Source organism: Podarcis melisellensis, assembly GCF_964234715.1.
Source record: "Podarcis melisellensis genome assembly, chromosome: 8".
Classification (NCBI taxonomy): Eukaryota; Metazoa; Chordata; class Lepidosauria; order Squamata; family Lacertidae; genus Podarcis; species Podarcis melisellensis.
This window is the reverse complement of record NC_138540.1, coordinates 33,679,460-33,700,619: the sequence shown is the minus strand read 5'-3', so window position 1 is coordinate 33,700,619 and position 21,160 is coordinate 33,679,460. Positions and strand designations below refer to the sequence as shown.

The 21,160-nt window shown below is 40.5% G+C and overlaps 1 protein-coding gene across 8 annotated transcripts in view; it reads right to left on the bottom strand.

The window, feature by feature from the left end:
- Window positions 1-21,160, bottom strand: part of PHKB (phosphorylase kinase regulatory subunit beta) — a 134,348-nt gene that overhangs the window by 28,692 nt on the left and 84,496 nt on the right. For all 8 annotated transcript variants that reach the window (XM_081924005.1, XM_081924002.1, XM_081924001.1 and 5 more), the window contains 10 exons: window positions 15,227-15,282; window positions 14,113-14,206; window positions 11,749-11,832; window positions 11,243-11,347; window positions 9,729-9,811; window positions 9,551-9,641; window positions 4,688-4,749; window positions 4,372-4,534; window positions 3,111-3,192; window positions 809-866 (listed from right to left, as the gene is read on the bottom strand). In XM_081924005.1, the coding sequence (XP_081780131.1) occupies window positions 809-866; window positions 3,111-3,192; window positions 4,372-4,534; window positions 4,688-4,749; window positions 9,551-9,641; window positions 9,729-9,811; window positions 11,243-11,347; window positions 11,749-11,832; window positions 14,113-14,206; window positions 15,227-15,282 (878 nt within the window). The remainder of the gene's footprint in view (window positions 1-808; window positions 867-3,110; window positions 3,193-4,371; window positions 4,535-4,687; window positions 4,750-9,550; window positions 9,642-9,728; window positions 9,812-11,242; window positions 11,348-11,748; window positions 11,833-14,112; window positions 14,207-15,226; window positions 15,283-21,160) is intronic.

Sequence of the window (21,160 nt, the reverse complement as noted above, 5' to 3'; positions counted from 1 at the left end):
TGCACAAAAGGACTTTCCCCCTCTCCTCCCCTCCTAAATCTGTTCTGCAGACTCCCCCACCCCTTCAGAGCAGATCTTGGGAGAGCATTGGGAGAGGAAGCAGGGGGCAGGGCAGGGAAAGAGTTCCATTGTGCAAGCAGAAATCCGTGTGCTGGTGGGACAGTTACTTAGTGCTGCACTGGATACATGCCAACATGTATTTTAAAGGGCTTAGCAAAAGCAGTTTTAGCAAGTCAGTAATTCCCAGAGTGAAAAGAATGGGTCCTATCTAATTCATAACATCCACGCTGCAGTAATCAAAGGGGTTTTTTAATAGTGCAAGTTGTCTGTTAATGCCATCTTTCTTGGTTGTTTTCCCTCTTTTTCTCTTAACCAGCACTCAACTCTACAGTGTGATTCATCCTATAGGTGCTGTCAGGACTCAGTGAGTTTTCAACAGCAGCGCTCACTTCTGAATACTGTGAAGAGGAGATGAAAGTGTTCCTCACCAGATGCAGAGTGCACTTACCACTGAAAAACTACAGAGAATCCTTCAGCATCAGATATTAAGGGGAAGAGCCTCCAGATAATATACCAGTGTTCCAGCCAGAACTTAAGACCCCACCTTCCTTTTTCTACAAACTTAAGCAATGGCTGCACATAGCCGGAGGAGGAACAAAAGCACATTATTAAAGTGTATGCATTAAACCCCCCCCCAATGTAGCTCATTTACTTAAATTGCAGAAAACTAGATGTAAACATGTGTAGCGCAGAATTCAACGAACATAGTTCACAAATATTAACAAGAAGCTGAACACTAAATACAAACCAGAGCTTTCTGCTGCCAGCTTTTCGATAGATTCTTTCAATCTGATCAGAGACGGTACCTAATTCACAAGTGAAAAAGAGAAAAAGAAAGAAAGGAAAAGAAGGTGGAGAGGTTATACTGCAGCTGGATAATGAGTTTGATCTATGCTGTAAGCTCATTTCATCTTGCTGTGTAAGGGCAGCACTGCCAATTCTGTCCACAATATGAAATACCTGATGGACCCCACTTTCCCATTTATGAATATGCAAGAGCATAAATGTATGTGCATACGCGCATTTTGCTTACGTACTTCATTGGTTTCTGGCAGAAAACAGATGAGCAACAGGTATCCTTTGGCAATTGTAACCTACGGAGCTTGCCCTTATCATTCGTAAGCTAAGGTACAGTTATGTAGCTAAGCAGTTAGAATACCAATTGCTAATGTTTTTACTAAGGCGAGCCCTTTGTGCTATGCAGGCCTGTAGTTGCTTTGTGATTCTGCACTAGCAGAGCAATAGTTAAGCCTCTTCCAAAGCCCTTATTTGTAGAGTTTCTGCAAACTGGGCCACAAGAGTCATTTTGATGGAACTTGTCAGAGAAGCTAAAAATGGAGCAAACCAGCTGGACTGAATTACCCAATTGCTAAGAATCCCAGTGCAGATTTTCACTAAAACCCTTCTAAAGAATTTCACTCCTAGTTTCTATTAGTTATATAATATTACTTGTTATATAGTTTCTCGTGTGTGTGTGTAAGCTTCCTGTAACATACCAAGAGGGAGAATCAATCAATTGGTACGAAAACTAAACAGGTTTTTGAGGCTAGACAATGCGTTCTATGGAGATCTGTCTTTAAAGAAAGTCCAGGAGCCCCAGCTGGTTGAAAATGCAGCCGCTGTGGTCCAGATGGGTGTATGGACATCACATTCAAGAACACATGTAATATACTAGCTGTACTGGCTTTCAATTCATTTCCAGCCCCAATTTAGAGTGCTGTTTTTCACATTCAAAACTCTTAATTGATTGGGCCCAAGCTACTTAATGGAAGGTCTACGACCATCCTGCTCGCACAATGAGATCTCAATCAGAGGCCCTCTTGGTGTGTCCACCCCCAGGTTTGTAAAGTGGGCATCCATGACAGAAAGGGCCTTTTTGGTGGTGGCTCCACACCTTTGGTACTCTCTCCTAGTAGAGATGAAGCAGATGGCTGCACCTCTGACTTTTTGGCCTAAAGATTGACCTTTCATGAGTATTTTTTCCTCCTGCTCACTGGACGGAGTTTAGAATACTGTTATGTCATTGGAGTTAAGAATTTGTTTTATTTTGGGAGTTTTTTGGTAATATTGATTTTATTTTTACTTATATGCCAAGCTACTTGTCTGGAAAAATAGACACGAAGAGGAATAATAATAATTTTATTTGTTTAGCTGTAAGCCATAAGGAAGGCATTCAGAACTGAGAACTGAGCCATAAATTTGGCTTTTGATTTCTTAAGTTGCCAATGCAAGTAAGCATTCAAACTCACTTGGTGTAGCAAATTCTTCCTGTGGCTAAACTCAGACAGATACTTTTTATATAGAGGACAAAGTAAGAGTAAGACAAAATAAATAAGATCTATGAACCAGCCATTCTGATACTGATTTATGTTTTTCATTAGCAACACGAGGATGGTCACCATGATGCAATCAGCTACCTCTGGAAAATGGAAAGGAATTTATCTCCTTATCACAGAGAGATACATTTTAAACAGATGTGACATTGATCCAAAAGTTTGAATATGTTCCCCTTTATTGCACAAACTGTTTTCGGCAGACAACGTGTAACACATTTGCAAAATATTATCATTGAGATGTTTTGCAAAACGTGTTACATTTTAAAGAAAGAGGGGGGGGCTGGGTGCTGCACCTGTGAGTTGATCTGTGTCTCTGCACTTCTTAAGGCAGTGCAGCCAGTTTTAAAAACTGTATTAAGCTTCCAACAGCAACATTAAAATAACATATTTGTATAGAAAACCAATGTGCAGATTCTACAATTTCAAACATGTTCAACCTGCATTCCAGCTTCACCTTACCATAGCAGATGAAACCTTCTTCCCCCACAAACCACATGCTCAGAATTATAAACAGGCAACCATATGGTGTGCAGACTATTTAAAAGAGTTAATACATTTAACGGTTCATTCCACTCTACAGTGTACGAATGCATGTTTCCCATTTTAAATTGAAAGTGCTTTAATGGAGAGGAAAATAGCAACACAACTTGCAGTGTGCATACCCATTATTCATGTTCATCTATGGATGTACAAAATTGCCTCCTGCAATCATACCTTCCTTGGTGATGAAATTCGGGCCTTCTCTTTTGAGCAAAATGCTCAGCAGAATTGCTTGGCTTGCTAGGCAGTTGCAGTCCTGATAAGGAACAGCCATAAAATGTAAATCAATAGCAAGGAAATGCCAAATGTTACAAGTTTAAGTTGCTTTTCATTGATGCTATGTACACAAAACCAGGTGTGTTTAAGGAAGGCGTCTCTTCGGAAATTTCAACTCTCTATCTCATTTCCTATGATGGTAATGACACTTAACAGGAAAAAAGACTCAGTCTATGTGAAGGAATGCTCACTTGAAAGCTTCCAGATCTATACAGTGGTGCCCCGCAAGACGAACGCCTCGCAAGACGAAAAACCCGCTAGACGAAAGGGTTTTCCATTTTGGAGGCGCTTCGTAAAACGAATTCCCCTATGGGGTTGCTTCGCAAGACGGAAAAAATCTTGCATCCCCCTGCGGGTTTTTTCCGCTTTTTTCTTCCTTTTTTTAAGCCGCTAAGCCGCTTATCAGCTGTTCCGCTGATAAGCCGCTTAACAGCTGATCGCTGGAAGCCGCTTGACAGCTGTAGCGCTAATCCGCTAAGCTGTCAATGGGCTTGCTTCGCAAGACGAAAAAACCGCTATACGAAGAGCCTCACGGAACGGATTAATTTCGTCTTGCAAGGCACCACTGTATAACAAAGTCAGAAAAATTGTAGGACATCCTGAGTGGTTCTATACCACCAAACTCTAGCCTGAAGTCCTCCAGATGTTATGGACCATAACCCCTATAAACTCCAGCCAGCATTTCCAGGGTTCAAAAATGATAGAAATTGCAGTCCAAAACATCAGGAGAGCACCAGGTTGGGGAAAGCTGGTCTTAATCCCTGAATGAGTTATAGGCAAGGACTTTCAACATTTATGAAAGACTGCCATAATGAAATTAAACACTGGATTCTCCCAGATTCTATCCCTGACATTGCAGTTCCTTAGAAAAACCTCTACAGTGCTTGTGGTAAAACATGCTAAGTACCCGATTTGAAGACCTCTGGACCAGATAGGGTAAACTCTATGTTTCCTCCTGTATTATCATCACCTTCCATATTTTCTGTTTTGACAAAAAGGTGAGGTTTGGGAATATTTCATGAACATTCCCGCTTGCTTAGATTAAATAAAACAGATTGTGTAGGATGCATGCCAGTGTCTATCCTCTTCAGTGAGCTGCATGCCTTAAGAGAAAAGCACAGATGGGTCACAGTATATTTAGTTTTTCCTTTATACTTACATTCAGTTTCTGAAGAATCTCATAAGTCGGCCTGTTTTTCCAGTCATTAGCATTAATATCTGGCTGTTGTTCCAGTTCAGTCAAGTGTGGTGTGCTGGTTTGTCTCTTTACTTTTGAATGTTTTGGGAGGTCAAGCTCCTCAAAACTCTTAAATTCTGGAGGCCTGCAGAAAGACAATATTGAAATCTCCCAAATCCAGTGAAACATTTTAACTATCAATCTTTGTAATTTGATTTGGTGGTGGGGAATCTAGTGAGGGGGCTTTGGGATGCTATAGGTTAATGGCCTACTGTAATTTGATTTCAAGCATACATACTCTTCTGTGTCACTTATTCTTAAGAAATCCAGTTGTTCAACAACTGCTCCAGAAATTATTGTCTGTAATGGAGAAGAAAGGGAATAGGAGAGAAATAATAAAAGTTAGCAAAGACATTACACTGCCCTCATATAGGATGATCCAGAAGACTTAGTTAAGTGGGATATATAGAAGCTATTCCCTCCAACTAACGCTTTTAAAATATATGTGCTAATGAATGTTCCCATCTTCAGGCATGGTGCCAGGTTGTTCCTGGTGAGACAAGAGAACTGCAGCTTTATGTTCCCTGATGTTGCAAGTGGCATTGGCAGGGGAATGAATTAGGGCAGACCTGACTGGGAATGACCCAGCTCATGTCCACTGGATAACAAGGAGTGGCCAGCAGCAACATCATTTATTCTCCAGCTTCCCGTCCTGTCCACTCTTGGGATCAGCAAATACATTAACACTACACACCACTGTGGATGTGGGTTGAACATTAACACTACACACCACTGTGGATGTGGGTGGATGTGGGATGTGGGTTAATGACATGTGTGTTGTATGTTATTGTTTCGTTTGTTACTGTGTTATATATGTTTAATTTTTATACTGATCTTCTGATAAAGCGCTGAATAGAAATCCAATGAACAAATGAACAAGTCAAGGAAGACTTTCTTGCTACCCGTGCTCACTAACCTTGGAAGTATGGGCACACCTGCCTTGTTCCATGCTCATCTTGCTTAGGGTCACTTATTGCACACTGTTTATCAGCTGCAATTTTCCAAGCAAGGGTGACTTGGAGTAGGGCTTTTAAGAGGTAAGTGGCAAGGAGAATTTGTGAGCAACAAAGGGATGGGGTGGGGATCTTCTTAATAAGACTAAGGGGCCCAAACTGGTTATGTAACTGGAGAGGGGGCTTAGAACTATGTCCCCAGGAGGCTGGAAAAAGGAGAGAAAGCTCAACCTGCATTGGCATCTTCCCTGGTGAACCAGCCAACAGGTGAGTGGTGCTACTGCAAGCTACAGTATATGCAATATCCTCCTGTCCCTGCCTTGGGGGTGCCTAACTATTTTGGATGTTGGTACTTTTGCATTAAAATTGTGGTCTTTGACATCCCAAACTGAGGTATGATTCTGCTTTGTTGACTCATTCTGGGCACAGACCAAGGAGTCACTGAAGCCGGTTAAAGCATATTAAAGAAGTTAGGAATGCACAGAGCCTTCTAGAAGCACTCCAGTACATGATGCAAACAAATTCTTTAGTAGCAGATTACTTGGATTATAGTCTCGGAAATAGGATATGCATCCCTGAAGGGCCCTGCATTGCTGCCACTGCAGTTGGTTCCCCCAAGAAACAAGTCTTCCTGGATCTTTGCCCCTCAGCATGTGGCCATAAATCACATATTGCCCAAGCACTCTTTCAGAGCACTTACAGGTAGTGAAGTTGTCTTTTAACTCAGAGGTCCTTAAAAATGTGTTAATGCCATTGTTCATGGTGTTGTATTCCTTCTCATATAGTAAGGGAGGGCTATGAAATGCCCATTCTGGATATATCTTGGAGAGTGGATGGGGGAGAATGGGGGAGGCTGTAAAGATCTGTGCAATGTCTACCCCCTGCTTGCTTACTTTACTCATGGAGCAAGGAAGTTTGGCAATGGATTGATGTGTTCTTCTCAGATTGAAACTAGGGACTAGGTTTTTGCAGGGGAGAAGTTAAAAGACTAAGACAAAAACAGAAAAGCCCCTCAGGTCACAGGCACACTATACTTTTAAAGGACTTTTATATCACATTAACCTCAATGACTTTCCAAAAGAAAATTCTGGGAAATGTAGTCTGCTGAGGGTCCTGAGAGTTGTTCGGAGACCCCTATTCCCCTCACAAAGCTACAATCTACAAAGTGATGTAACAATCAATCCCTCTGCCCATGGAACTTTGGGAACTGAAGCTGTTTGGGGGGGGGGGGGAGTCTCAGCACTCTAAGGGAATCCTACCAAGAGCAGCTACCTGCCTTTTTAATAGTATTGGTTTTTAGTTCCTTATCCACCTTGGCCTGAAGGGAACCCAGCATGTCCTTTGCATCCACTGATATGGAGTTAACCTTGGACCAGGCACTCCAGAACAAGAAAAGCTTTCAAATTAGTGCTATGCATCTTGTTTCCTCTGAGTACAGTAACTTCCCAGGTAAATATTTCTGGGTTAGCCAGAGCATCTCAGCCTCCAGGATATCAGATGGAGGAGCTTTGGCCAAAAATGCATTGTTGGGCCCTGAACGATGTTCTCTTCCACTGGAAGGTGTTACAATTTCCAGACTGATATGTTCACCAGGTGCAGAAACTAGGACCTCCTTGACCAATACAGAGCCACAAAGATGACTTCTGAATCAGAGAAAAGGGAGGGAATGCCTACATCAGAGCTGATGGTCATTCCAGCTCCAAAACATCCAAATCTAATGCATCCTTGGTCAGCAAGATCTGGTGAGGGCTGTTAGAGAATGCTTTACATGTATGGTGCACACATGACCTATATCTCCAAAAGGCAGCTCACAAAGATGTTGTTTCCTACACAAAGACAGGAAGGCCCGATCCCTTCCTCTTAGCAGTTAGGATTTTTATTTTGAGTCCAAGTCAAGAGGAGACAGTATCCTGGATCCTGACTGACCTCCAGATGTCTTTAGGAAAATACCTCCGTATGTAATTATCCTAGTCTTCTTCTAACAACATGCTGTGCTACAGATACATAAAGCATACATCTAAGACTTTATTAGGCTTTCCTCTCTTTTTTTCCTTCTTCCTAACCCTGCCAGCTGAATTCTCTGCACAAATATTTATGTGCTATTGGAGAACAATGCTACACTTTATGCTATCAATATTTTATTAGGCACCCATACTATTTGCTATTAGTTCATCAAGTATTCACATAACTTTTTGGCAGGGGGATATTTCCAATTCAACCTGTTTTTAAGGTCTTTCTGTTAAAAAGGGTTTCAAAGTAGTGAAGGAAAGGAAACAGATTCAGGTACAGCGAAACTTATGTAAGAAAAAATATTTTGATAGCAATGCCACCACAATAGGATACTGAATGGAATGCAAAGACACGGTGGTTTGGTTGGGGATTTTGTTTAATGCCGATGCTGCTCTTTTCTGTTTAACTTGTGTATTCCCCTTGAGCACAAATTACAGGCTGCAAATGTGAAAATTATGGCTAAGACAGGAAACCTTATAAATTTTGCAGCTGAAAGGGATGGAAATATTGTTATGCAAATATTGCAAGCTAAGATTATGCAGCTTTCCCATGAATTAACATCTAAAAGCATATATATATATATATATATATATATATATATATGCATACAAATGCAAAAGCTGGAAGTAAATTATGAACATGCAGTATATATTCCCTTTAATAGATAATGCATTATCGGCATTTCACAATCTCAGTATTTCAGTTTTCTCTCCTTGTTTTAATGAAATGGATGATATCCAAGACACGACACAAGATTAATTTAGGAAATTAATGATTAAACATTAGCAAAAGAAAATGCAGCATGATTAAAACTTGAGAAATTTAGTGTGCAAAGATCAAGTTGATCATGCCAGTGTGACTCCAGCAACCAATCCCAAACTCTTAATTGCTGAGAGTTCTGCAAACACCCCCCCAACACACACATCAGCAGATCTAAGCACTCTAGTAGTTTCAAAAGGCAAGGGATAGAAATACAGGACCACCGAACCACACTTTCCCCTCATAGAAAACCTGAACTGGTGTTTGCTCCAATTTAGCTTCAAAGAGTGGGTTTTCTTGGGGAAAACTTGGGGCCAAAACTAACAAAGAAACACACACACACACACACACACACAGACTATGCTCCAGCACAGAGCATTGGAGCATGGATCTCTAGCTGGAAAGAGTGGAGTAAAAGGTCTGTGTGGGTAAGCCCTGTGTTTTTTCAGAAAATGAGAAAAGGCCCTCAAAGTTCCCTGAAATGGGGCACCTGTGTTGGGTCCCTGATCAGAAGTGAGTAGGTGGATCAAAGGGTGGGTGGGGCAGAGGAGCCAGACTTGAAAGAATGGGACAGGGCTCTGCACATGCACAGGAACCCTGGAAACTCTAGAGCCGGCACCTAACTGTCAAAGCCAATTCGACAGGCACACCTTGTGCAGTGAAGCACAAGGTGGAGAGGCAAGGCAGTTTCTTCTAATCATATAACTGATTATGTCTAACTTTCAGTCATGCTTTCTTGAAGATGTTAAAAAAAAATACATTACAGTGCAACGAAGCTGAGGTCACCTTCAACAACTTGTAGGTAGAGAATAAAGCATAAAGCAGATCTTGATTAAAAATTAGCCTTTTTTTTAAGTTAATACCCACCATGAATAAACACACTACATAAACAGCAACAACCGTCAAAGAAATAAAATGTTCTTCTAAAATGCTTATTAATTATTAAGTAAATCTACATGGAAAGGCAATGTGGGAAGGAGAACAAGTGTCCTCTGAGGACTTTGAATTAGCCCCGCTTTAAAAGAATAACACACTTTGTAGCATAGGACTGAGAAAAGTCCCATTTGATAGTATGGCTTTTGAATCAAATAAAGGATTACTAAATAAAAAAGAAAGGATGCAAATTCCCCTGATGTCTGGAAATAATAAAGCATGGGCACGTATGAGCCACACATATTACTGTAAGATTTTATCCCGGCAGGAACAAAATAAAGATAATTAAAGCCAACAGGACCACCTAAACTACTGCACTTTCTGTCTCTCTGTATTTCAGGGCAGGATGAGCAATGAGAAACGGCTCGTCTGGTTTCCAAAAACAGCAGCAATCAAATTTCATTTGGCAAGGCTACATAGTTGCACGTACAAAAAGGCCAGCTTACCTGTAGCCTGTCAACATGAACCTTTACTCCACCAACAACTCCCTTCTTGAAACTGGCCAGCATGTCAAGTATCGGATTGAATCTGCTTCCCCTGATAGTTGGAAAATGAAATGCATCAATAAGGCAAACTTTAACCATCTAGAAGTGATAGGAGTTTTCGCATCTGTTGAGGGCTTACCTTATATTGTCCTCCCGAATAAGCACAAGGAACAGGGGGCGGCCATGCATTTTCCAGTACTGTTTAATGAACTGCAAAGCATTCTGCATAAATACAAAAATAACAATAAATGAGAGGAGGGAGCAGAATGGTGCAACTGGAACACTTCAACTACAGGAAACTCGTGAAATGTTCAAAACAGGTCAGGAAGATTTCATTTCATTTCATTTCATTTCTTAAAAAATCATAAAAGCATTTCTGAACTGACCCAGTGTGGGGATTATTGCAAATGATTTTGCAACACAGAGGGTTTTACTAAATGCAAATTGCCAGATCAAGCCATTCAAAAGCCCAAGAACCAAAAGGAAAAGAACAGAGAAATGACATTTGGTGCATGTTGTTCCGAAGTTCCCAGAACAGTCCCTATGAACCAGCAGATGCTAATTGGGAGTCAACAAAATCTCTCATTGAAGAGCTGCATTTCAACTGCTGTTTCTCCCCATGGCCCAGCCAAGAAAGGTCTCTTTTAACAGGTGACCAGTTTTCTGTAACTGCCCCCTTGTTGCATCAGTCACACTTCTCCCTATCCATGAATGTATAACTCTGACGCCTACCTATACAAGCATGTATTGTTACCAACTTCAATCAATTTAATATCCACCATCCCCATATGGTGTCCAGCCTTCTCTCCCATAGCACAGAACACTGCAAATAATTCTGAATTTCACAAAGTGGGTGATAGTGGGTGACTACTCTGCAATACTTTCCAATGACTGCTGTAAAGGTAAAGGGACCCCTGACCATTAGGTCCAGTCGTGGCCGACTCTGGGGTTGCAGTGCTCATCTCAGTTTATTGGCTGAGGGAGCCGGCATACAGCTTCCAGGTCATGTGGCCAGCATGACTAAGCTGCTTCTGGTGAACCAGAGCAGCGCACGGAAACGCCATTTACCTTCCCGACGGAGCAGTACCTATTTATCTACTTGCACTTTGATGTGCTTTCGAACTGCTAGGTTGGCAGGAGCAGGGACCGAGCAACGGGAGCTCACCCCGTCGCGGGGATTCGAACCACCGACCTTCTGATCGGCAAGCCCTAGGCTCAGTGGTTTAACCCACAGCGCCACCCATGTCCCAATGGTTGCTATAGTTGCCCTTTAATATTCTATTATACCCCCTTTCTCAAGGCTGTCTATCCTCTGCCTTCATGTTTACCCTAGATGTGTCATTTGAAATGTTGGAAATGTTCTACATCTGTGTAGGAAAAGGCATGCAAACCCCACTGATGTTCTTGTGCAACTCCAAATGCAGCAACATTCACTGTGCTGTGAACATGAGATCTGTGCACCCCCAATTCTGGCTTCCCCAGAATTAAGACAGTGAGGCTTAGTTTCAAGTAAGCAAACATGGAGTTGTAGCCTCAAAATGAAAACTGTGTGCCCTCCTTTTCAGGGTTGCAGCCTAATGAGCCATTGCCTAACTTTTAAAAAGTAAAACATTTAATGGGCACCAGGTTTTACATGTGCACATTTACACCTACCTTAATGTCATCAATCAGCATCATCACATCCTGAGACATGAAGAAATCACTTAGATCAAAGATTATTGGGTAGCAAACAACAGTCTTGCCAAGGATTCGATAAATCTACCGAAAGGGAAAAACAAACATTTACTTTAATACTGTATATAGGATGCTGTTAACCAAATCTTATGAAGAAGAAAAAATCCATATTCTGTTTTATAATTAAAACTCGGCACTAAGACAAATCATGCAAATGAAGGAAGCTTTTATCTCCATTTTGAGTTTGACATAAACTTTCATAGGCAAGTGCCTGACTTTATCATATGCATGAAAATTTTCAGGCAAGTAACCACAGAGGTGACTTTTCCTTAAAGAATCTGGGCAAAGCCTTTGGTAAACTTAAGCCATGTGAATTGCTTTCAGAGTTTAGAGGATAATTCAATTGTCCTCCAATATTTACACACAGACCTCCTCCACTATTCACACTAATGAAAGCATGCAGAAGAGCCATTTCTTGCACGGACCTTTGATGTTCCAAGGCAGCCTACTGGTCGGTCAGGTCTTCCCGAGAGTCCCAGTTTGTCATTGACCCCCAGATGGAAGTAAGCCTGTAAAAACATCACAATGCACAAAGTCTAATGCACAAAACGCAGCTTGCATGCTGTTAGGCAGTATTTATTTGCTACTGGAATCCAACAGGCCTTTTTAAAGTTCTAGCTAGAAATAAAAGATTTCAAACTGGCTCCATTTTAACATAAATACTTTTTATTGATATAATAGTCCAAAAATACAGTCTAACATAAATAATTATTGGGGAATACCGGGCCATACAATGTTAACTTAAATTCCTCAATGGGCTTTCAAGAGGCCCAGGGGGGAAAACCAGAAGAGTTGCACAGGTGGACTCATAGCAACTAAAGGAAGGTGTCCAATGGACCCTTATAGCCTAACAGGGTTTGGTTTTCCTAAAATAACTTTAGAAATAAGAAATCACTGTTGCAAGTTTGTGCTTTTAAGATAAAGTCAGCTTGCAGCAGAATTAATCCCTGATGGAAAATTTACTCCCAGGTGCAATGAGCACCTATATGGATCTGTAATACATGTGTCTGTGCACATGTGTGTGTGTTGTCGTTGTATACAAAGAAATGTAAAAGGTTTTCGTTGCAAAATGACAAAAAGTATCCCCTTCAGTATTCTTAAGGGATTGAAGTAACAACCAAATGATGCAGGTAAGATGCCATTTTCCCTACCCGAATTTGATAAGTTATTGAGAGCTTGAAAAGAGCCCAGCCTTTTCAGTGGTGGCTTCCCACTTGTGGAATGCCCCCACCCTGGACAGGCTTGACTTGCACCAGAATTCCATATTTTTATGTGCCAGGAAAAATCATTTCTTTTTCAACAGGCGTTTGGCTTTTAATTTTCTGTGGCTGTCTTGAGCAGGTAGGATGTTTTAATTCTGTCTTTTAAAAATAATATTGTCTTTTAGATTTGTCTTCGTTTTCTCTTATGACAATTTTAATGTGTTTGTTTGTGGATACGTTGTTTATATATTTGAGTGACCTTGGTGAAAAAGCGACCAACAATTTAAACTAAAAACAAACAAACAAATAAATGTCCCATTCATTTAGATAGAAGTAAAGCCTTGATAAGTTAAACACTCACTGAATTTTGTGTGTGTGTGTGTGTGTGTGTGTGTGTGTGTGGTACTCATCAATATGGAGTACCAGAACCTCTCTTTTTTTTTTGCACTCACGGCACTTTTATCACTATATGAGTACCAACACCTCATTTCTTTTACCAAAAAGGAGCACTGGTTGAATAGATGTATAAATGGTTGAATATATACATAAATCGTTGACATATATTTCAAGCAGCTGCTGGGGTAAATAGCAGCCCCCTTAGCTTGGGAAGCAGGGTCTTAGCTGGGATGGGTCAGTGTGGTTTCTGGAATGACTAATCCTTAGGTTTTAAGATTAGATGCTCCTTCAGGCTAAAAGAGGATATTTATGGTCTCTGAGAGAAGAGATGACAAGTGAATGTGAACAGGAGAGGGAAATGATCTGGAACACCCAAAAAAAACCTCACCAGTTAGTACTTTTTGCACACAAGATAGCTTCACTGAACACATTAACTCTTAGGGCCCTTGCCAAGGCAATCCATCTGCTGCTTTCTGAGCCAAGTAGACTACAGGGAGCATGGTCAATGGTTCTGCAGCAGAGTGACCTTTTTAGAAATTAAAGGTCATCTCGTTACAGAATATCTAGGGAAAGAACACCCTCTTTCCCACTAGGAGGGTGTGGAGCTACTTGGAAAGAAAAGTGAGCACAGGAAAGGATTTCAGAGAGAGTGGCCCCTTGTCTTTTTAAGAGTGGTTAGAATGAAACTTGGAAGATACCAGACAGAAGAAATAATTTTTTTGCGCACACACACCCCTTAAAATAAAAATCCTGTCCATTACTGAATAGTGAAGCTTTATCATCACCATTATGAAACTTATGGACAAACAATACTGATAAGAACGCTTCATTATTCAACGAAGATTACCTGAATAACATTATTCAATACAATGAACTTGAGATTACAACAGCATTAGGAGCATTCCTTGCTCTTAAGTACAAGTACTGAACACATATTAGAGATTTCCTAGATACCAAAGAAAGTACATCATCTACTGCATCTCACCATGATTCATTCCCACCTTATTTCTAAAGTTATTCCCAGTTTTGTAATTAAATGTGTATTTACTGAACAACACCATACATATTTCGGAGAGTTTCAGGTATCGCTGGAATGGAACAGACACCAGATGATTCATCACAGCATAGGAAGCATATTTAGTAAGCAAAGAAAAAAGAGGTCTTCCTATAATGTTGAAAACAATGTCTTACTTTCACAAGCTCCTGTTGTGGCCATATCTGGATGGGTTCAACCTGCTGAGGAGTCTGTGTCTGGATTCCGTATGTGTTCAAGAAAACCTGCAGGCTTTTTTAAAAAAAATGGAAATCACAAGGAATTAGAATGCAGCAGAACTGGAGCCTCCTATTAAATATGGATGTTGGTAGCAAATGGCTTTGAAAGAAATACTGGATTTCACACCTAGAATGCAATCCACCCCACAGAGGCTGTAAGACTGTGATGAGACTGTTAGAAATAGGATGTCTTAGTGTGACAGAACATGTGCTAAAGCCAGCAAGCCAGCAAATGTTTGTTTGGCAATACCTATTTCTCAAAATGTCTCCTTAAAGAATTAAACTATCGAAAGCTACTAGAGCCAAGCTGGGACCACATGGGATAGTTGCTACCAAAACCCATCATTTCCTAGAGCTGGGGAACTTAACTAGAGTCGGGGAGGGGTGTCTACAAAAAAAATGAGCCCAGGGACACATTTGGAAATCTAATAAACAGTTGTGGGTATCACAAACTACCCATTTCACAGAAGAAAAACTGGGAATCCTCAGCACTAACCCCCAACAAGCAAAACAACTGCATCCAATCAGAACAAGTGAAACAGAGGCAAACAGCTCCTCCCCTGAAAAAAACTTAGTCACCCCTGCATCACACCACCAGAAAGCAAAATATATATTTTTTTTAAATTAGCAAACAGGTGAGACAGGGACCATTAGAGAGTTGGGCATCTCAGGGCACGTTGGGGACTCAGCATTAGAACAGGAGATTTGAGCTGGATCCTGAAATTCAGCACACAGAAATTGCTGCTCTTTTGACCAAGAAAAGGCACCAAGCCATGTTCCTAATATGTATACCAAGTCTGGTCAGTCCAGGGGATTCATACTGCCCAATAGTCTGCAGATTGTTCTTATAAGAATACTGCACACTGTTTTGCCTGAAAACAGCTCTGAGGCTCGAGCATTCACAATCCCATGTAGTCCATCAAAACAGTTCTAAGTCTCAAATCACAAAGTTTCCAGTTCAGTCACACAAGTCTCCAAATAATGCATTCAAATCCAAGCACTGAGACTCAGATCACTTATCTGAATGGCTTACCGTTGGCTTTCAGCAATCAGCGCGACTTGGACCACCAGGTCATTTTCAAGAGGACCCTTAAAACACAAGAGTAAAACCAACATTTTTATTGGTGGAATGTGTTGGCTGATTGTGAGCCACAATGAGATACAAGGACAACATGAACAATAACCATTCATTAATATGATTGACATCGTCTGGCCGCATTGCTGCTTTCCCTCGCTCTTTATTGCCCACTAATCAATTTGACGGTGCAGACAGGGAAATGGAGCACCAGGGAGGTAGCACACATAAATCTCAATGCCACCTGAGGAGCTGAATTGTCAATGCACTTTTGAGTGATGCAATAGTGGGATGTTAAGGACGGGTTCCTTCATTTATTTATTTTTTACTATTTTTGCATCAAAAGCGAAGGGAAGGGAGAGAATCAACAGCATTTGATTTATTAGGCATACCTTGCATCATTAACAAAACAAAACCTTCATGTATTTTGCCAAGAACTGCAAGTCTATTGATGATTTTCCAGCACCAATGCTGCTTTCATCTGCTGCACACACTCCTCATAGCAAACAATGTACATTGACAGTATATAGAGAGCTCCTCTACCTAAGATGGGAGTGTGATGACAACCCCCCCCCCCCGTGCATTCCTTGGAGTACGCAGATCAGATCTCTACAAAGGAATGCACAAGTATGGTTGAGTGTCCATTTCTACATCTGAGCATATGCCAATCTCTGAGGTGAGGCATGTGTGCAAATAGGTTATATCACTAATTATTTAAGTTTCCCTCCCCGTATTCTTAAATAACATAAGTTAAAGAAACCTTATTACAGGGGTCCCCAACCTGTGCCCCGCAAGCTGCCCAGAAACTGATCCTTTTAGTTTATTCTCACTTGTAATATTTTATTTCCAGATGTTTATAGAGGTTTGGTTTTATTTGATTTATTATATTTCCATGCCACTTTTCATTCCTGTGTAATGCCCTCCCATCAGATGTCAAGGAGATAAGGAACTACACAATGTTAGAAGGCAGCCCTGTATCGGGAAGTTTTTAACATTTGACGTTTTATTATATTTTTATATTCTGCTGGAAGCTGCCCAGAGCGGCTGGGCGGTGTATAAATAATAAAATTCTTATTCTTATTCTTAAATGAGTTGCAAAGTGACTTACAAAAACAAAACAAAAAATAACATTATAGAACATAACAGAGCATCACAAATACAGCATAAATCATATAGATGAATTAACAAATCAACAGCAAAACAATTATAAATCATCAGTAAAACAATAACAGTAAAATGCTATTAACAAAATAACTAAAAAGGCAAAACAGCACAATTACTACGAAAATAATATATTATAGCATTCATAAAGTATTGCATCATTCATAATCTATGAAATATTAACAACATTAACAAAATAGCAACCAGAAATAAGCAAAACAGAAAGCAAACTTTTGAATTGACTTGCACTCTCTCTCCACCCCCATGACTCATAATATTTCACTCCATTCAGCTCCTTAATATACACATAGACATAATGCCCATGGCCGTAATGCCCTTCTGAAGGTTTCTTGGGCTGGAGTTGGGGCAGCACAGGTCATCCCATAATGACAGACAATGTCTCTCGCCCCTCACAGTTCTTCCTCTGGAAGAAGTTCTTATGAAGGTGGGGCAAGGTAGGCGGGAAAAGCCAGCACAAAGTCTCTCTCCCCTCACAGAGGGTACTTTGTTTAACCATTGACCGCGTTTTACAATGTAAACTCTCTTTGAATTTTTGTAGCTGGCTTTTATGAATAATACTTATTTTGATGCGAATGTGGGTCCTTTAGTTTAGCTGTGTCTTACAGAAATTCTCTGTATTTTTGTATTTTTTGTCTTTATCATGTCTTCTGATATGTTGTAACACTGCTTAGAGATCTGTTAAAATATAAGTGGCATATAAATTGTCCGTATAAATTAGAAATCAATAATTGGATGGCAATAAAAAAAGCTTAAGAGAAAAGAAAATAATTTCCTCTGTTTTTAGCATGAAGGGTTTTACACTGGCTAGCTATAACTCATTGTGATGACACTACTTAGATGTGTGGGGTTTTTTAAGTAGTATATATATTTTTCTAAATCAAAATAAATACATAAATAAAACTATACACAATGCATTTCACTTGTACTACACCTGCTTACCACAGATTGCGGTTTGTTTTTGGTGAAAATCATAGTTGCCATACACCGTTGGAAAAAATGGCTGCAATCCATTCCATGATCAGAGGTGCCTGATGTGAATTGAGGTGTACATTTTGTATTGCGGTGGGATGCAAACACTGCTGTTCTCTTTTAATAAATGCAGGGTGCATTGCTGCAAGTTCAGTTAGCCAGAGCTCCCTGCTTTAAGAAAATCAGCTTCCCTGGGGATAGCTTGCTATAGCAGATGTTGCCGATTCCATGTGAGGTTTGCCCTTCTAATGGATCCTAATGTAACTGTGGAGGAATATGCAAGCTATTTTTTTCTGCATGTTTCTGAATTAGCCCACGACTCTTGCAAGGAAGCTGAGCATCACCCTGTCATGTAGCTATTAAAGGCATGGGATCCTCTTGCCTAGAAATGAATTGACAACCTTGCTCATAAAGACCCTGGATTTAGGTGTGTAACTACTTTCAGCTACTCCGAGGGAACAGCTGCAGTCTGTGAGATGGGAGAATACAAGAGCAGAATACTGAAGTCCCATCTACCTGAACACTGGGGGTGATTAAATTCCAGTCAGGCAGCTCTGTGTCAGACAAAACAGCATACAGTGCAGTCAGGAAAATCACGGATACTGGTGGACTTCTGCAGTGGGCCATTTCCAGGTGTTATTAAAGAGATTCAGTTTTGATCTGCCTGGCATGACACCATGGTTGCAAGCCTTTTATTCTATTTTTTTAACGACCACTCAACAACAGCCTTTACAGTGGGATTCTGGATGTTGCTATTCACTACACCAGATTCCGGCGGGTGGGGGAGGGACGGGACAAAGTGTGTGCCGCTTTCAGAAAGATGGAGAAATGTAGGGACACAAAAACTGGAATTGTAATTAAATGTGTGCCCTTGTTTTTGATGGCATTTTTTCTCCTGTTTGGACAAATATAGTCATTTGGGAAGGTGGCCTTGATAAGAATTTTGTACTTCAGATAACAATCAGGGTTGCAGGGGAGAGAGGAGGTTTTTCACAAATAGCGAGAAGTAGGAAGATTCTTATTTGCAATCAAGAAAAGCAGCTGCTCTGGTCTGATATTTTGCATTTTATTTCCCAAAGAAATATATATATATATAAGCAAAAGAATTTCGGTACACAAGTTTAATGGACAAATACTGTCGAGAATAAAAATCTGGTTGCGGTTTTGCCTGATAATAAATGGCTGCTGCTTTTATTTCTCATTTAAATCTTTTTGCTAGTGAGCAGGATTTCATGGATAGCTGCACTTGATGAAGTGCTTTATCAACAAGGAGCTGCAATCTTTTCTCTAGGTGACTTGATGCTTCAGTCATTTTTATTTTAGAGTGCCTGGCTGTGAGAAAAGTCAGTCTGGGAAGTGGGGAGGACTCTGCAAACAACTCTCTTTGGTGCTTAAAACTGGAATGCTGCTTCTTATTATTACCCCAAAAGCAAAAGCAACTCTTTGAAAGATAAAGACGGTGAGAGATCAGACATCTGAAAAAGGCATATTTATTCATCATGATTTATTCATTACTTTTTTAAAAAACTGGACTAGGCATACATAGTTGTGTCCACAGGAAGGAAGGAAGGAAGGAAGGAAGGAAGGAAGGAAGGAAGGAAGGAAGGAAGGTTGAGGGACATTTCTGGAAAGCCACTTGAACTTATGTGGACCCAGAATGAAACTTGGTTCATCCAGAAAAATGGAATCTAATCTACTCCAAAACAGGAGAATCAAGTCAGACAGAGACGAATCCTAATCAGGCCTCCCTGCTCTTAGCCACTCTCTAGGGGGCACGACTTACAGAAACTTCTCCAGTCGCAGGACCGTTTCAGGTGTAAAGTGCCCCAAGATGTCTCTACTTAGAAGAGCACAGCTTACTCTTACGTTTTTCAAGGCCAGGGCCTCTGCCTACTGCAGGATGTTGAACCAGCAAATGCTGACAATCAAGCAAAACTTTCAGAAGAAATATAACTTATCATCAAAAAATACCTCCCTTGGAATTGCTACAGAGGAAGGCAAACACACTTATGCCACCCACAACTCCGATGGAATTTCCGAAAGACGGATCTTAGCAAATACAGATCTCTCTCTCTCTCTCTCTCTCTCTCTCTCTCTCTCTCTCTCTCTCTCTCTCTCTGTGTGTGTGTGTGTGTGTGTGGCAGTCCTAAATCAGAAGCCACAACACAAATGCCTTCTTTGCTCTGTCAGTCAATAGCCACCTGAGATTAACAGCAATTTCCTATAGTGCTGGATGGAGAACCTGTGGCCCTCCAGATGTTGTTACACTCCAATTCCCATTAGCCCCAACCAGTGCAGCCAATAGTAAGGGGTGTTGGGGATTTTTACAATATCTGAAGGATCACAAGTTCTCTAAACCCAAAGTGTTGCAAGTCACCTGACAGTGCCAAGCCAACCATTAACAACCCCCTTAATATCTCCCACTGAATATTGACCAGATGCCATTCAATAGACTAGTACAGGTATAGCCCAGTCACTGCACCTCCGCCTTGTGCTATTTTCATTCTATGGTATCACAGAGTAAAATAATAATAATTTTTTAAAAAAAATTCTTAAAATGGCATTATGGTGACTTTACATGATGTCACAAGCCCAGATGTATCAGAGAAAAATGTCTTTAAAGCACTGTGAAACTCTATAATTTCAATAGACATACAGAATGAATGCTGAGTTGACACAGCTCTATGCTGGGGTGGTTTTCCAACGGTGCTTGGTCGGTGTTCTAGCACATTCAAAATCTGTCACTTTGCTGCAGTGAATTCTAGAGGCCTCTATAGGCTTTGATGGCTTAGCTTTAGCTGTAATAACTGCTAATGCACTCCAGAGAGATAATGCTGCATTTAAAGGCAATCCATTATAAATCACTCAGCAAGGCCTTATTTCCTGTACAGGATAATGTGGACACATAACCCACAAGGAGTCTTAAGGAGAAAGATCTACAATCACAGTGTCAGAATCCTTAAACATGGCACATCTAATTTTATACAACATTCAAGGGAATTTGTGTTTGTGTGTATCTGAAATATCTTGAGTTTTTCGTTCCCCATATAAGCATAATTTGTGCTCGTTAGGCTTTGTTTGTAAATCCTGGTACTTTCATTAGAACTGAATCTTTTTCAGTACATTAAGAATTCTTTAAAAGGAGTACGGAGACAAAGTTTTTATAACATGAGTTAAAATAAGCCACTGTGCCCACATTAGAATATGATCTAAGCAGCATTACAAGTGTTAATACAGGCTTGAAAATAAAGCTTTATTGTTATCTTATACTGCAAGAGACCTGCTGAAGATGGAACCAGGCAGTGTGAACTCCCTGTGGTTTCAAGCTCTATCTACATTTGCTAACGTGGACAAATTTTATACCACCTTAGCTAGCTGTCCCCCAAGAAAACCTGGGATTTGTAGTTTGGTGAGGTGCCAATAATTTTGTTGAAGATTCCTAAAATACACACTCTGAGCTACAATTCTCAGAAAATCCTGGTGTGTGTGTGTGATTGGTGTGTGACCTTAATCAACAGAGCTGAGTTGAATCAAAAAGGGCTAAAAGCTATGAAAATCATTCAGATCTCTCTCAGGATCTGATCATGTATACAGGATCCATACCTTTTCTAAAGGTGGTGGAGTAAAGGTGAAAGTGCAACTATCTGGGTGATCAGCAACAATCCCTAAGTTTGAACAAAGAACTTAGATACTTTCAATACTAAATCTATTCCCCAGCCTCTGTCCCTGGGTGTAATACAC